The following is a 17,044-nucleotide window of genomic DNA, read 5'->3' as shown; positions in this document are numbered from 1 at the left end:
CGAGGGTATTGACAACAGCATTGAGTTGGGCAGAGATGGGCCAAATAGCTGTATGCATTGTGTCGAATGCATTGCCGGAAAGACACGTCCAACGCAACTATTTTGGTGATAACGTCACTTTGACCCTTCCAGACAATTCATCGGACGGCGTAAGGTGAGGAGGAGGGCTGTCGACAAGTATGGGAACAAGGGGGTTCCATGGTGAAGTGCTTCGCTGGCTTAGCAAGGCTGGCAGGCGACTCAACTTGGAACCATGGATAGGGCGGCGGGAGGTGAAGGTGAATTCTGACTGTTTGGCCAAAGGCGGGCCGTTGGACGATGAATTGTGCGACGACAGGGTCCTGTAGTGGTAGCAATAGCCGGGGGAGAACAGGTTAACGGCACTGGCGGGAACTTGGAAGCTCTTTAGCTCAGCTCTTCCCGTCATGCACAGCAGAGCTTGGGACGTGGAGCAGTGAAAGCCTCGCGGGATCTGCGTAGGCTGGACTAGTACAGGATACCGAGGGTCGCATTTTGATGACATGGTCGGGTAGACGAAGAAGCGGATGACTATGCCTCGAAGCAATGCCAATGCTCAATGGCGGCATGGCTTGATGCTAGAGCGGTTGCGAACTCCAGAGCATCCGAGAGCGAAGGCGGGTGAGGGAATCTTGGTCCTTGGAAGAGGGACGGCGACTGCAAAGAAAGAATTGTCCGATCATCAGTCATCGAGAGTCCGGTGCGTCCGTCTCGGCCGTGTCGTCCGGGCAGCCTGTCAGGCTTCGATTCGCCCCTCCCCCTTTTCCCGCGCGTGATCTGATGGTTGCTTCCTGCTTGCTGCTTGGTGCCAATGGTTGACTGGATGGGTGCCGAGTTGAGTAACGCGCCGGGGCCAGGCGGGATTTGCCCAACAGCCGAGATCACATTGGGTGGGTGGATATGGTAGTGGATCAAAGATGCAGCAAACGTGGTTCGGCCAGAGCAAGGCAAGCCGCAAGCCGCAAACCGTAAAATGAGGTGAGTTGTTAGTCGCGAAGACTGGCCGGAGCATAGCAGACAAGGTTGTGGATATCAGGTAGGGTACGGAGTATTCGTTGTGTCGTTGCTTGTGGAAGGGCCCGCACAGGGGGTCTGACACTTGGACATTGAGTGAAAATCCAAGAATAAGGATGATCAGGAGCCAAAAGTTGTAAGCCTCGCTTGAATGTCAGAGGCAAGCAGCATAGTAGGCATTAGCGGTTGGGCTAGGGGGCCAAATGCTGGTGTGTGATATCTATGTGCGTGTTCAAGAGAGCGATCATCGTGAGTCTAACAGTAGGAATTCTAGGCGAGGTACGGATAGAGAGACAGGCCAATTGGAGGCAAGACAAGAAAGAAAGAAAGAAAAAAAGGACCGTGCAATAGAAAGACGAACAGCGGGCAACCCGGACGTGTCGGGAGGCCAGGGGTCAGAAGCGGGAAGAAAGACAAGAAAAAAAAGACTCGTCGAGGTGTGCGAGAATGAGACCTGGGAGTCGATCCTCGAAATTGAAATGATACGCGCTAACGGGGAAGAGAGGAAGAAAAGTCACTCGCATCGCGGCTTCCACATGAGTTGCGCGGTGGGCAGAGAGCCCCATTAATCATCACAACGGGATGGGGGGGAAGATACTTTGAGGCTGCACCTTATTATGTGCATTCCAAAAGTACCTTTTTGATAACATGCTGTCGTACTAGGGTCATACAACCTGGAAGGCACGGATGCTACACAGTAAGGTACAGCCCGTCCACGCGGTAATTTTCCTCACCGTCGTGGATCTCCTCTGCATTATCCGTATTGTGTTTTTTTCTTCTTCCTTCCTCGTCAGGGTCATTGCCTTTATTTCCCAACTTGTGCCCTCTTTCCTTTTCAGACTTCTTCTTCTCCTTCTTCCTCTTCCCCTTCCTTCCTCTCCAAGCTCACATTATCCTGTGGTTCCTTCCTTTCATTCCCCGTCCTAACCTTCCCTTGGACTCTGGAGCTGCCTTCCCGAACAGCCCGACAGCAGACCAATCGCAGGCCTGCATCGATCGAGAAGAGAGGTCCAGACACCACTTCGACGCCATAGGTACCTCGTCACCTGCTTTTCGCCGTTGGGATACTTAGGCCACCAAGTAAGGTACCTTTCCAGGTTGCCTGTCTCGACTCTCAACACACTCGAAAAAAGTCACCTCACTTTCAAGGTCCTTACCTCATCACTGCGTCTACGTACTCCGTACCTTACGAAGTACCTTAGCTCATCGCTCATCAACGCGCCTCACCTCAGTGCAACAGCTGCAGCACCCACCCGCACCAATTTTACCTAAAATCACGGTCCAATCCCATCGCGCGACAAGCCGAAATCGACAATTTGCCTTTTCCTCTTTCGCTCCCGCCATCTCCAACAAATCTCCCTCCCGAGTTTCCATCCTCCTCAGCACTCACTCCTTGCAGTTGCAGCCCCTTGCAGCTGTTACAAATTCTGCGAGACTTGCTCGGTTCACCACCTTTTGCCGTCTGCATCTTCTGTTTCTCAACGGGAAACCCCATTCTTCATATTTGCACCAAACCTGGAACTCTCGCCCTGAGCCACTACAGAGCCACGACCTCTTAATTGCATCCTCGTTGCTCTCTCGCGCCCCCCTAACCCCCTTTTCGCTTTCGCCTCCTCAACTTCTTGCTTTCTCACAACTTGATCAATCGCAAAAGCAAAAGAAGTCGCCAAAGAGAAAAAAAAAAAGATTTCCTCGGACCTACACGACTGTATATCCAACCTCCAACTTTCGGCCACTTGAGCACCAGCTGCTTAAAGCCTTTCTTGGTGAGTGCTTGACCGTTAATTCATCATCATCATCATCATCGTCACCTTTCCTCCAAAAACAACCCAATCCGAGGACTCCGGCGCCTCGATAGCCTCTGTGGCTCCCCCAAGCGTCTTGTTAGCGCTTCATCTGTGTCTTGTTTCGTGCTTCCATCAAACCGCCGCAAGAAGTCGGAGGTGAGCCCTTGGCTATTCGCACTTCTAGCGCGCTCATCTTAGTGGTCGCCTACTCTGTGCCTGCGACCGCGGGTGCGCCACTGACACTCTGACCGACAATTTCCCTAATTCTCAAACCACCAACCATTTTTGTTATCTCTTCCACAACATCCGGGCCTCCCGTCAGACTTGCATTTCGTGCTGACCGATCGTCTTTCTTCTTCACAGCGCATCAATTCTCGGTTTCGTCAAGGAAAACAGCTTCGTCCTCGTTCTCTCCCTCAATTCGGTCTTTTCCTGCTCCATTGCAGACTTCGAATACCCCTATTCCAATCGCCACTGAGTCGGCCATAGACAGCCACGCGCTTCTCAGCAATGCCCCGTAGAATTGCGAATCCCTTCTCCAACGCTCATTCACCCGCCATGCCGCTCTCCGAGAAGGAAAGGAGACCTTCTCGTTCCGGCAATCGCATCACCAACTTCTTTACCTCCCCCAAGGGCGCTAAGGATAAGGACCACCAGACTGCCCAGCAAGCTCTCCTCGCCATGCAGCAGCAAAACATCTCGTCCACCCAAATCACCCCTTCCACCATCTCCCTGCCTACAATTTCGCTCTCAACTGCCACCGCTGGCGAGCCCGACACCACTGACCCCCCTACAACCCTCTTTTCGCCTCCCTCAGCCGTCGAGACGGAGAAGAAGAGGCGCTTCGATGCTCAATTCGGTCCTCTCCTTCACCCTACCCACCGATACGTGAGCAAGTCCAACGATGGCAAGCCCTTGGACCCGCCCATCATCGATGAGCCGCCCTACTACTACATCCTCACTACCTACATCAGCTACCTGCTTCTCATTCTCTTCGGCCACGCCCGCGATTTTTTTGGCAAGCGCTTCGGCGACAAGAAGCATTACCAGGCTCTCAAGCCCCAAAATGGATACGCTCCCTTGAACGAGGACTTTGACAACTTTTACGTTCGTCGTCTGAAGATGCGCATTGACGACTGCTTCGCACGACCCATCACCGGCGTTCCCGGCCGCTACATTACCCTCATGGATCGCGAGTCTAGAGACTACAACAGAACCTACAACTACACTGGCACACACACCGAGACATTGAACATGAGCTCCTACAACTACCTTGGTTTCGCGCAGTCGGAGGGCCCTTGTGCCGATGCTGTTGAGGAATGCGTCAAGAGATACTCTCTCAGCACTTGCAGCCCCCGCGCTGATGTCGGTACTTCGGACTTGGCTCTGGAGGTCGAGAAGGAAATCGCCAGCTTCGTCGGCAAGCCCGCTTCCATGGTCTTCTCCATGGGTTTCGTCACCAACGCTAGCTCGTTCCCCGCCCTCGTCTCCAAGGGTTGCCTCATTCTCTCTGACGAGCTCAACCACGCTTCCATCAGAGTCGGTGCTCGTCTCTCCGGTGCAGTCATCTCATCCTTCAAGCACAACGATGTCGTCGATCTCGAGCGCAAGCTTCGGGAGGCCATTTCTCAGGGTCAGCCCCGCACCCACCGCCCTTGGAAGAAGATCCTGGTTGCCGTCGAAGGTCTGTACTCTATGGAGGGCACCATGTGCGATCTCCCCGGTGTCATGGCATTGAAGGACAAGTACAAGTTCTACCTCTTCATCGATGAGGCCCACAGCATTGGCGCCGTCGGGCCTCGTGGCCGTGGTGTCTGCGACTACTACGGTATCGACCCCGCCCGTGTCGATATTCTCATGGGCACTCTTACCAAGTCTTTCGGTGCCAATGGTGGCTACGTCGCCGCTGACAAGAGCATCATCGACAAGCTCCGTAGCTCCAACGCCGCGACCACTCTTGGCGAGTCGCCTGCTCCTTCCGTCCTCATGCAAATTCTGGCCTCTCTCCGTTTGATCACCGGCGAGCTCTGCCCCGGCCAGGGGGCTGAGCGCCTGGAACGTATTGCCTTCAACTCTCGCTACCTACGTCTCGGTCTTAAGCGCCTCGGTCTCATCGTCTACGGTCACGATGATTCCCCCATTATCCCCGTCATGCTCTACAACCCCGGAAAGATGCCCGCCTTCAGTCACGCCATGCTCAAGCGCAAGATTTCCGTCGTTATTGTCGGCTACCCCGCAACGCCTCTTATTAGCTCGCGTGTCCGATTCTGCGTCTCTTCAGCCCACAACAAGGAGGATCTTGACAGACTCCTGGCTGCCGTTGACGAGGTTGCCGATCAACTTCAGATCAGATTCTCTACTGGTATTGCTGGCGGACAGGAGCCTCTTCCCGAAGGCATCACTCCCGAGACGGAAGCTGAGTGGCGCAAGGCGAACGGCACGGAGGGCATGTACAAGGCTCCCCGCTGGAAGCTCGAGGATGTCATCGCTCGTGGAGTTCAGGATGCCAAGATGCGCCTTCGGTAAAGCAAGAGTCATTCCAAATTTGGAGTTAGCAAAGAAAAGATTCACGACTGTTCGGACCTTTGGGTCTGGCCATTGACGAGACGCGGACTGGACGGAACGATGAGGCAACGTCTAGGGTGGAAGAGGGAGTTTGGTGCCCTGTGTTCAATTCTGCCGGCTTCGACCTGTTTGCATGATACCTGTGTAATCAACTGTCGAGTATCTATTATACCTTGATTGGGGAGCCTGCATGGCCTTGGCGTTTTTGGGAGTAATGATCGGAACAGCGAACGAATTCATGTGCCACGGCACCGTACCAACATAACTAGTAGTATTAGGCTCTCAAGAGCTGAACAATATAGACGACAACTAAGGTACCTTAGAGTAATGCACATATCCTTCATTGGAGATTATATACAAACTTTGCAGTGCATGTGTACCCTTGCTGGTGATGTCGAGGGGATGCCTATCAGCCCCGTGGTTATATCCATATATTGGATGTCCAAGTGCTGAGTGCCCAAACACTGATAAGAGGACTCGGGTTAATGTTGAAGTCGTGGCAGCTGAAAACTCTCAACCCCACAGCCGTCGGCAGACCACACAATGGCCCGCTTGAAGAACAGTATGTATGATTGTACAGGTGAGACGGGAAGTAGGGAATGCGAATATACATAGAGAAAGGGCGGCGTATATTCCGGAAGACAGGCTCCACTATTGGAACGTAGGTAGGCATATGAGAAAACTGTTTTCGTCCTCCTAGGACCATCGGATGAGGAGACTTCTGGTGCAGTAGTTGCGACTGATCACTTTCAACCACACACAAAGGGACTCGACCCCCGGTGGCTTATTTTGTTTTGTTGAGCTCTGGGTTCGAGTCATCATACAAGTGTTTATAGTCTTTTTTTCCCAGTGTAAACAAGACCTATGGGTTATGCTTGATCTGAGGCTTCGAGATGGAGGTCCGCGATGGAATGTCTGCAAGCAACCGAAAATTAGACACTATCCATATTGCCATGTATGTAAATAGTTGGGTCTAGAAGAACAGCAAGAAGAAAGATCTACTCGAGTCAAGCCAGAAAGCCCCATATTGGGATTATATCCAGGGCAAGTGGCTTGGTGGGAATACAGCTTCAATCTCTGCATCTTCAAGAAGCGAGTGGGAGAATCCGTCTTTACGTATAGGATCAGGAATTATTCCAGGGGTTTCAGAAGGTTCGTTGGAGTGGGCAAGTTATATACACCTACGTCTACGCAATCGTAGTCCAGGTCTCATCAAACGGGCTTCAGTCTCCCGAAAGCTGGCGCCCCGCAACATGATCTTGCAACACCGATGAAGCTCTCTACTTCTTGCGCAGTACAGTCGCTCTCTGACTGGTGGCAACGAGGATGAACAGCTCACGAGGACAACGGCCACTCATATAGCCGTCCGCCTCCAATACGGGAAGCGAGGACAACGTCAATTGACACCTTGAAAATCCGACAACTCCCTTCTTATGTCTCCGTACTCGGAACACCTGGTTCGATTTGTGCTCTGTATTTTACAGGTCGGCAACCGTTTGCCGTGCGTATACCTGGCAAACTGATCTACTTGTACCCCTCCCCTGAGAAATCTAGATGAAGCGTATTCCTCCCCTAATTTGCAAATCAGCCAAAAACCCCCTCCCAACTATCTTTCTCATCCAAGACAGAGAGCGAAGCCCCCTTCCCCCCAATGTCGGGTCCAATCGCCCTCCCGAGCAGAAAACCCCAATGGCCTTGAGAACAGCGCCGTAGCTCTCTACTTCACGAAGCCGAGAAGCCACTGCGAACTTCCGCCATGAACACGCAGTTTTAGCAATTTATTTGCCGCACCTACACGTCTCATGTTAGCCTCTTTACCCTCTTCAGTCGGGGGTGTGTTCTTTTTTCTCTCAAAACCTACTCAGTACGGGAGTTGCCGGTGGTCTGGCTGACGCACTCCGCGGGCCACTTGGAGCCGCCGTCGCACTTGGAAGGGCATCCGCCGGCGCCGAGGCTGCTGTCGATCACCTAATTATCGAACCCCAAGTCAGTACGAGAGCCGAAGGTCACTACCCAAGACCATCGAGAGTAGGGGGCCAGGGGTTTGTGAACGTACGCAGCAGTGGCTTCCATCCTTGTACTTGCACTGGTACCAACCGGCGCAGGCCTCGGTGGTGGCGAAGAAGGCCAGGAAGGCGACGGCGGCGGAGATGATGCGGACCATTTTGAAGAGGATTGGCTTGGGTCTTTGGGATGGTGACGAAGATGGATGCGGAAGTGAAGCTGGTGTTGTCTCTGTGCTGATGATTGTCTGAGGAAAGGGGAAGAGGCAGCTGTATTTATATTCGATCGAGACTCGCAGAAGATGGTTATATCCCGCAAAGATGCCTTACTGTTCTCCTCAAAGTCGCCGGTTTGTTCGTCCACCGAGATCCTCAAATGGATGCATTCGCCTGCCCATTTCTGCATTGGGATACCCTCAAACTTTGGGGTATGCGTGTTAGAGTGACCGGTAATGAAGAGATACGGAAGTCAATCCTCCTGACTTGTGTCAGTGATGGAGTAAATCCCGGTGTCTTTTCGAGTCTATACTCCACATGACCTTTTTCAGCAAAAGCTCTACTCTCGTTGAAGGGTCCTAGTACATACAGTATACAGTCAAAGAGATATGTATATACTAGTATACACTATTACAGGGCAATCACGTACAGAGACATTTGCAAAAGGTGAGATTTCTTACGCACATAGTGCCTAAAATGAAAAAAAAAACAAAAAAAAAACAAATACTTCACATGACTCCTTATGCAGTTATCGTGAAGAGGTTCTAGCGTCTAGGACGTCAGCTTGTCGGAGTCTCCGCGACCTGTGAATGAGGCTTAAGTCCGCGTCCGGGTCGGTTTAAGGAAAACCTAGCACATTACCCGAAGGCCTGTCACATTACTTGGAAAGACGGTGAGTATTGATGCTGAGTCAATGTAAATAGGCCTCCGTAGTGACTCCATCGTGAAGTCTTGGCGGATTACCAGGAGACGGGGCGGGTCGGTCGTAGGCGGCGAGGCTCCGGTGAATCTATGAGTAGTTGGGTCTGAAAGCGGTCCGCGGGGGCCCCGATAGCACGGGGTAACATAGTACAGAAGAGATCTACAATTTAGAGAGTGGAGTTTCCCTTGAGTCTGGAAGAAGTCTAAATTAGGTTGACTCGAGTGGGTTCACGATACTATCAAAGTACCCGGGGGCCTTGGTACTGCTTAACTCTCCGGTCAAGCTTTCCTCCTACAACGCCAATTTACAGTCAATATAATTAATCACTTCCTGATTGACGATCGTGGGGACTATTGCCACATTTGGATTGGCATGTTGTTCGGGGCAGGCAACGGGATTGATCATTCACCCTTCACAAACCTTCCTCGACAAGTCGAACAGAAATGGCCACCCCATCAACACCATCTCCCCCTTCAACCTCAACCCAAACCTTTTCCCCCTCAAACCTCGCCCCAACCCCGTCACGCCCACGATACACAACCCTCCCGCCAACATCAACAACCACATCCCTCACCCTCACAGGAACACCAACAACGCCCCTGGTGCCCCTCGCAGCCCACACAACAATCCTAAACTGCACTCCCTCACCCGTCCCAAAGTCCTCCCACTCAACCCGGATCCCCTCCCCCTCGGGCGTCGGCACAACACCCCTCGCCCACTTCAACCCGCTCACCTCAGGAATAACACTCCACGTCCGGAACCCAGGCCCCGTAGGCCTCACCCCGAGAACATACCCACTCATCAGCGGCACAACACCCGTAGACCACCCGTGCGCCATACTCGTGAACCCGTCCTCGTAAGGCCGTCCATCCGGCCCCCCGATCCCCTCCCAAAACGTCACGCCCGAATCCTGCCCCGCCATCCACCCGTACAACCTCCGCATCTCCTCCACGGCCGTCTCCCCGACCCCGGACGCGAACCGCGCCGCCATCTCAAAGTAGGAGATGAAGGCGTACACCCGCTGACTGAACCCCTGGCCCACAGCATCCGAGTCGTAAAACGCGTTCCCGTAGGTCCGTGACGCGGCGCCGGCGTAGTACGCCAGGATGCCCCTCGCCGTACTCGTGTCCACCACGCCGCCAGCGAGAATGGCGAGACTGTTCCCGTCCTGCGCGTGTGCCGCCACAAACTCCCCGGCTCCGTCCGTCCCGTCCCAGAACGCGCCCCTCGCCGTGTCAAAGTTGCGTCTGGCCAGCGTGGAGGCGACGTCGTCGGCCCTCGCTACCCACCGCTCTGCGTCCCCTTCCTTTTCTATCTCTGCCGCCATTTCCGCGGCCCGGCGTAGCGCGAAGACGTAGAGCGCGTTGTAGTACGTCACTGGCCCCTGTCTCGGCAGGAAAGCGTAGTCGCCGTAGCCCGAGGTACCATTCAGGCCCTTGGTCACGAGCCCGGTCTCCGGGTCCGTGACGGAGACGTACCATCCGTCTAGAACGGCGACGAGGTTGGCGTAGTAGGTTGAGATGTACTCCACGTCGCCCGTGTACCAGACGTAGTCGTGGCTGCAGACGACCCACCAGAGGGGGTAGTCGAACAAGGGAAGCGTGTAGTTCATACTTCACATCCCGTCCCAAGCATTAGTTTCCCAGGTGAAATGGCTTAAGCAGCGTCTAGTACAAAGAAGAAAAATGAAGGAGAGAAGATGGGGAAAAAAAAACTCACATGCTCGCCGGCGGAATCCACCCATCACCCCTCTGATGAACCGCCAAATCCACCAATACATTCCTACTCGCCTCGCTCAACATCCCATTCCCATGCGAAACATACCCCGTCAGCGCCGCGACCGCCAGGTCCCCGACGTACGGATCGCGATCGCGCTTCGGCGCGTCGTGCAGCACAATCTTCCCCTCGAGCGTCTCGCTCGCCGCGCCCCGGGGCTCCGCGTCCTCGGCGCCGCGGAACTCGTCGACGCAGAGGTCGTTGGTGTACACCCCGTCGAACCACCACCGCGTCAGCTCCTCGTCGCTGCACTCGAACCAGCCCCGAAAGGTACCGGGCGTGCCGTGGTAGGCCGAGAGCGCTAGGGACAGCGACGAGATATTGACCTGGCCTTGTGGGGTTGTGTGCGGCGCGTCGGAGGGGAGGGCGTCGAGGTAGATGCGGAGGTAGCGGAAGCCGTGGAGGCCGTCTGCGCAGACTTGGCCTTTGCCTTGTTCGTTGGTATACTGGCATCCGTGTTTCGCGGTCCAGGTGTAGTTGTCCTTGGCGACTGCGATTTGGTCGCTGCCGGGTGTGATTGTGTCGCCGTTGTAGGAGCGGGAGAAGTCGCTGACGTTGCTCAGGAACTGTAGTGTCTCGGAGAAGGCTAGTCTGATGCCGGGTCTGCTGCTGCTGTCCTCTTGGTCTTTTCTCTCATCGTTTTCGTGACCCACGGTTCCGGAAGTAGACGAGGACGACGACCCGGCAAAGGAAATTGAAATAATACCCACAGTATTCTGTCCAAAGTCGACCGTCACGGAGGGTGCCTCATCTCCCGCCGAGTCACGAGTAAAGACCGTGGGCCCGCCTTCGCCGTTGATTAATCCCGACGGATTAGCGACGTCGCCGCGCGTGAGGTCGGGAATCACCCGCGCCGGGTAAATCGTCCTGGACTCGCTCGCCCGGACATGTCGGTGCCAGCTGGGCACCTCCTCGCGGCGAATAGACTCATCACGAGGCGTGCTGCTGCCTCTCCAATGTGGGTTTATGACATCCCATTGGCCGGTTACGAATGCAAAGAGGATTGTCCATAAATTCGGCATTACGGCTTCGTCATGAGTGGAGGAGCGAGTGTCAATGACGTAGGCTGCTTGATAATCTGTCTAATCGAATAGTGAATGGGCTTTCGAAACAGAAAAGAGAAATGAGAAAATGAATGAGCAACGTGCTTTGATGAATTTGATGGATGAGCAATAAGTTGAGTGAACATACGAGTCGAGGAGGACTAAGGTCGGCGCGGGTAGGAATGCGGAATGCGGGGTCCCGCCCGGCGCTTCCCCAGATCGGATGATCTACGAACGGCAGTTGGCTGTAGGTAGGCTGAATCCACAACCCCAGCCCATTGCGGACCGCGGCCAACGATAGGGACTCGCATCTTTACACTGAGCCAGTCTCAATTCCACCAAATCCATACTACGTACAGCACGGAATTATAGGTTCCTAATACGTGCTTCCGCAGCGTTAGATGGGAGTATTTGATCACATTCATCTTTGCACATGCCACATTGTCGTTTTCTTCAGTTGCAACAAGAATCCCTGGTAACTTCAAGACAGACAATCAAATGGTATTAGACAGCACTGCGTCTCAACTGTCTCTATCGCCTCAATGCCACACCAGCGGCGCGATGGATGACCCCAATGCAAAGTGTCCATGTCCATGCCACGACGCTCCGAGTGGGCATCGTGTCTCTAAACAAAAGGAAGAGAAGAAAAAACAAGGGTTTCGAGGTAGCTCAAGACACCCCTCTGTGAAGACCTTGGTATGTCCACGCATCTCAAGAAGAAGTAACAACTGCGAAATGCATACGCGCGCGCAAAGTATCCATGGCGCTAAGGTTCATATCAGCGACCATGTTTCAATGTGTCGTCCATCAATCCATAAACCTTCTCAATCCCACCGCCTGTACCAGGACGCCGTCAAAAAGCCAAGAAAGGTATTTTACACTTTCGCTGTCTGTTAAACATGATGATCGTAAAGAGGCCTTATACAGTGCCTCGAAGTCTTTGCTTGCGTGCCAGCCAGTCGCCAAGCATGTTGTCAAGTTGCTATACAAATGTCAGTTCGAAAGCTCACGGAACTCCTTGTGTATCTCGACTTACTGTTGTAATTTCCGCCAACTTGGCATTCTGTTCGCGGAACAAAGAGCCTGCGACGGGGTGTTCCGGTCCAGCAGGCGCCACCTCGCTCTTGTCGTAAACAACGACCAGCATATCTCGGATATCCGAGCTCGAATCGAAAAATGCCCGAAGCTTCGCATCATTCCAGCTGCTACCGGTAGTGCTGCCACCCGTGGATGTTGAGCTGGCAGTCATCGAATCTTGAGCGCGATGTCTGCCTGCCTCCTCAGCGTCAATGAGCTCTGGCGATGGTGACGTCGAGTGGCCTTCTTGACTGGAAGTATCCACCATGAGCGCAGGAGGGTTATGCGAAGTGACCGGCGACACTTGCACGGGAGATTCGGAAAGTCTATCCTTTTCGCGTTCAACAGCGGTAGGCTGAGGCTGAGGCTGAGGCTGTTGAGATTGCGTAGGAGTAATTGTCTTATCCGTCTGAGCGCTGGCAGCACTCAAATTGCTCATGTAGCTGTCAGGGAAGGCGCCAGGCAAAGGCCGTTCCAATTTCTCTTCCTTGACAATCTGATGTGCCTGCTGCTGCACAGGTGGCTCGGCAGACTCAACCTCCTCCCCGGAAGAGTCAAAGTCATCAAGTTCAACTCGAGACTTCGCCTTGGTGACCTTTTGCGGCTTCGGTTCACTATTGCCACTCCTCGACGGGATGATCTTGGATAGGGTCGACTTTTCTTGGGGCGGTGATCGAGTCGTCTCTGGAGACTTGATCCGCTGCTGTTGAACAGAGAGTTCTGGATCCGAAGAATCATCCTCCACAATGCGCATAGAAGCGGGAGGTACGTTCGAGACGTTGTTAGGGCGGCCCTCGGAGGAAATGAATTCGGAAAGCTCCCTGGTAGCAGACTTTTGCGGCGTTGCCGCCCCATTGAGTCTCGCAGGAGACGGCTCGACTCTCGGCTGTTGCTTCTGGAGCTTGCTTGTGCTCCGTTGGGGGCCATCGCCTCTCGGGGACAACGGTTCCTTCGGCTCCTCTTCCCGACTCTCACGGCTTTCGCGACTCTCTCGGTCCTGAGATTCTGTAACGATATCCATCGATCTCTTGCCAAAAGACTCATCGTCGTCGTCCGTGGTCTTCTTCTTGTCCTTACGCGAGAAAAAACTCCGAATGGTGCTCGTCTTCTTCTCCTTCTCCTTCTTGTCCTTCTTCTTCTTGTCCTCCTTCTTATCCGGCTGCAGCTCCTTGTCCATCTTGTCCAAACTTGGCCGTTGCTTGACCTGGACGCTTTCCGTTGTCGAGGGTCGCGACCCGCTGTCGTCACGAAGCAAGTTAGGCGTAAGCGTGATCTTCTTGGTCTCGACCGTTTCGTCCTTAAAGAAAGAGTCGGTGTTCCTGACGGTGCCGTTCCTCGACCTACTGGGACCTTCTGGTTTTTCGAAGATTTCGCCGCTGTCACGTTTCGAGTCATCCTCGGGTGCCTCCTCCTTCTTCGTCGGTTCCGCAACGTTGACCTCCTTCGTTGTCGCCCTTGGCTTGAGGGGCTCCACCTTGGCCGTATCGTCATCCATCGTTTCCTCTGTTGCCTGTTGCGACGTTTGTTGTTGTTGCTGCTGCTGCTGCTGTTGCTGCTGCTGTTGAGCACCCTGTTGTTGAGAGAACAGCTCGTCGACCTCGTCCTCGTCCGAGGAGTAATCATAGTCAGAGTAATCGACGAAAGTCGGGGCAGCGAACGCGACCGTCTTCTTCTTCTTCCTCAGAGCAGTCTTGAAGGTGCTCTTGGACTTTTCCCCAGACTGATCTCCGAGCATTGTAGCGGAAAGCTGATCTAAGTCAGAAAGGTTCATCTCTTCCATGGAGGGAGCGACTACGTCTATATTCCTGTGCTTGTTCAAGCGCGCCAATCTCTCGGTCGGCGTTTCAATGTGCTCTGCCGGCAGATAGCCTATTGTTCATGTAAGGAGCTGCTCTTTGAACAACGCTCAAAGGGTCCTTACCAATGCTGCTGTCCTTCACCACACGGACCAGCCACCAGTAGCTGTTGCTGTCATCCAGCAACACCATGGTGTCGCCCTTGGTGGCATTTGCTTGGCCCTCGACGGTTGCGACAAAGGTGTGCAACGCGTAGACGAATTCGAAATCGATGTCCTCTGGTTCGTGTAAGCACTCGTTGCCCCAGCCACAGGCAATAAACCTAGAATCATCAACAAGAGAAACATCGCCGTCATCATCATCTTCATCATCAATAGAGGGTTCGTATGGGATCGTAAGCGGGATGCCGTCATCGTCAAGTCCACCAACTGCCTCGTCTCTTTCTGCCCTCTCCATCTCGGCACGCCGCTGCGCAAAGTCGTCGTACACCGGTTCTCCAGTTTTCCGCACGCGAAGCGGACGAACCACAATGGGTCCATGCTGTGCAACACTCTGCAAGTCAAACTTGGCTGCATAATTGCTGCTGTTTTCCTCCTGCCAGTCAAGCCCGTCGTTGCATTCATCGCCGTTTTGTTCGTCGTCATAATATTCGTCGGTATACTGTTCCCCGTCGAATCGGTCGTCGTCGTCGTCGGTCGTATTGCGATCCTATTCGGGATACTCACCGCGAAGATGATGATGATGGGTTGATGTCTTGACAGATGCCTTGCTATGCTGCCAAGAGAGGTGCGCTGGGAGGTATTCAAGGGATTCGGTATAAGGAGAAGAGGACCTTGCCTCGCTGAAGGAAGGGGAAACGGGGGAGGCGTGATCTCGCATGGCGGGTAGAGAGTCGACTCTACGCGGCCATGATTGCGGAGGCATAATCGAAGTGTACCCACCATCTTCAATCGAGGGCGAACTCGAAATCTTGTCCATCATGTCGTCGTCGTCCATGCTCTCGTCGGTGTCGTCCATGTTCCCGTCGTCCGAGACACCTCCATTTTGTGCGACAGCCAGCGCATCTTGCTGTTGTTTTTTGCTCGCGTCGTCCATTGTGCTCCCAGTCAGCTTCCTCGAGACCTCTCCCGCGAGATCGTCTTCGTCGGAGATGTCGTCGTCGTCGGCGTTGGTCCAAGATAGCCTCGGGCTGCGCGCTTGATCTTCGGCGGATTCCTGGGCGACCTCTCGAAGAGTCTCGGCCTGGTGCGGACCGAACGAGCCGTTGGGCGCCCTGCTGTGGTCTTTCGCTGAGGGTGCTTCCGGGTTTTGCAGATCGATGGTGTCTGTGAATGCGACAGAGGAGGCCAATGGTCAGCGTGACATGTCAAGCAAAGAAACAAAGCTGCCGAGTTTATTTTTTTTTTCCTTCCTTCTTCCTCTTGCTCTGGCCAAAGGGGGGTGGGAGGAATTCTGTGAAATTGATCGTCCGCGGTTCCAGCCGTTAGACCAAGACGGGTTCAGGCTAGAGCTCAGACACAGAAAACCCAGAGCCGAGTAGGAAAGGGGGAGTTTTGTGTTTGGGGGGAGAAATTATGTGGTGCGACAGGAGGAATGGGCAGCAGGCGCAGGCGCGGTTGTTTGGGGGTCGCATAAACTTACCAGCGCGAATAATGTGAGGTCTCGTCATGTTGGATCAGGTCGTGGGCCAGCACAGCCAGCCGAGACGGTTGTGGGAAGGTTGTGGGAATTGTGATTTTGTGACGGGATTACTCGAGTCGTGAAGTGGTATGTTGTGGTGCGGCGTATGGATACACAGTTGAGTGTGCAGTGCAGACAAGAGGTCGTTCCGTTCACAGTTCCGTCTGGATTATTTTTCCTTTGCGCTTGACGAGCCAACCCCCTTTGGACCCGTCAGTTGGTACGTTGGAGAGACCCTGGTCGGCAGACGACGTATGGAGGACGGTTCGGAAGTGTATCATGGAGCGAGGGTGCCAAAAAAAAGCTGGGGCGGTTGGCAATTGCCAAGAGAATGGGATGGGCGAAGCGTACGGAGTATGCGTAGCGTGGTCTGGCCTGGTGTGGTCTGGTCTGGAGAAGGGAGGTGGGAATTACTGACTGTGTGTGACAGTAGTAGAGGTACGGAGTAGAGTAAGGCGTGCCGGTGCTGGGCGTTGAACGGGGGTCGAAATTGCGACTCCGCTGTTTCGTCGGCTGAACAGGGACGCCAGGCTGGGTTCTAGCGGCGCGAGAGATTGCCGTCGGGGCTGCCAGGGTGCGGCGTCACTGCGGGAAGAGGGACGATGATGAAATGGTTGGACGAGGTTATGCGAGGGATTTCGGAAGTCTGTTGGAATTCGGAGCGGATGAAAAGCTCGGCGGTCGTCGCCAGTACCACACGATTATTGGGAGGCAATCAAGCGATGTAGTGAATTCGGATAGACAGCCGGCGGAAGGTCGTGTGCTCAGTCAGACAGAGTGCTGTCGGGGGCCAAGTTGAAAGTAAGCGATCAAGGAGTGCGCTGCTTGGTGAATGGTGGTGGTGGTCGACCAAGGAGGGGCGGTTGGTTTGGATGGCTTGCTGGGCTGGGCTGGCAAGGAGCCGGCTATGAATAGAACAGGGAACGGCGCAGTTGGTGAAGGAGGCGCTGACGAGTTGAGGCGAGTGCCAGGTAACCGAAGTTCCGTGCTGTGGTTGTTGTATCCTGTATCATGTATGTGTACCTAATAAGGCGAGTTGTAAGGTGAGGGGATGCTCGAGAAGAATAATTAAAAGGAGCGACAAGGGCTGAAGAGGATGTCAATGGAATGGATGGTAAGGTTAGGTAGGAAAACGGTGCGGACTGCAAAATCAATTCTGGGCCCCAAAAAAGTGCCCAAGATGCTGGATTCGGTAAACGTCAAGCCGACAAGAAAAAGAGAGAAGACGGGAAGACAAGGAAGTGGGAAAGATGTGTTCAAAAGTGTGTTTAGCTTATTGTGTGCTGTGTGTGTCGTGTGTGTGTTCTGTGTGTGCGTGTGAACCCAGCGAATATGACGGAGCAACAGCCCGGGCGGGATAGCTCTA

General features: G+C 53.9%; 4 protein-coding genes across 4 annotated transcripts; 1 reads left to right on the top strand and 3 right to left on the bottom strand.

Annotated features, from left to right (window-relative positions):
• Positions 1–3,377: 3,377 nt before the first annotated feature.
• CTAM01_10586 (aminotransferase class I and II) lies at positions 3,378–5,345 on the top strand (the record flags this gene model as incomplete). Its single annotated transcript, XM_060526601.1, has 1 exon — positions 3,378–5,345. The coding sequence occupies one exon, from the start codon at positions 3,378–3,380 to the stop codon at positions 5,343–5,345; it is 1,968 nt and encodes a 655-aa protein (XP_060378696.1).
• Positions 5,346–7,241: 1,896 nt separating this feature from the next.
• Positions 7,242–7,548, bottom strand: CTAM01_10585 (uncharacterized protein; the record flags this gene model as incomplete). The annotated part of the gene is made up of 2 exons (XM_060526600.1): positions 7,242–7,352; positions 7,441–7,548. The coding sequence occupies 2 exons, from the start codon at positions 7,546–7,548 to the stop codon at positions 7,242–7,244; spliced, it is 219 nt and encodes a 72-aa protein (XP_060378695.1).
• Positions 7,549–8,718: 1,170 nt separating this feature from the next.
• On the bottom strand, positions 8,719–11,104 carry CTAM01_10584 (alpha-L-rhamnosidase A; the record flags this gene model as incomplete). Its single annotated transcript, XM_060526599.1, has 2 exons — positions 8,719–9,919; positions 10,131–11,104. The coding sequence occupies 2 exons, from the start codon at positions 11,102–11,104 to the stop codon at positions 8,719–8,721; spliced, it is 2,175 nt and encodes a 724-aa protein (XP_060378694.1).
• Positions 11,105–12,044: 940 nt separating this feature from the next.
• CTAM01_10583 (SH3 domain-containing protein) lies at positions 12,045–15,667 on the bottom strand (the record flags this gene model as incomplete). The annotated part of the gene is made up of 5 exons (XM_060526598.1): positions 12,045–12,107; positions 12,162–14,071; positions 14,124–14,706; positions 14,758–15,323; positions 15,640–15,667. 5 exons carry the CDS (start codon positions 15,665–15,667, stop codon positions 12,045–12,047), a joined length of 3,150 nt encoding a protein of 1,049 aa, XP_060378693.1.
• Between the last annotated feature and the right edge of the window lie 1,377 nt (positions 15,668–17,044).

Source organism: Colletotrichum tamarilloi (genome assembly GCF_030869305.1).
Source record: "Colletotrichum tamarilloi strain Tom-12 chromosome Unknown Scaffold_50.1, whole genome shotgun sequence".
NCBI lineage: Eukaryota > Fungi > Ascomycota > Sordariomycetes > Glomerellales > Glomerellaceae > Colletotrichum > Colletotrichum tamarilloi.
The sequence above is the reverse complement of the archived record's forward strand: the minus strand, read 5'-3'. Positions and strand labels throughout refer to the sequence as shown.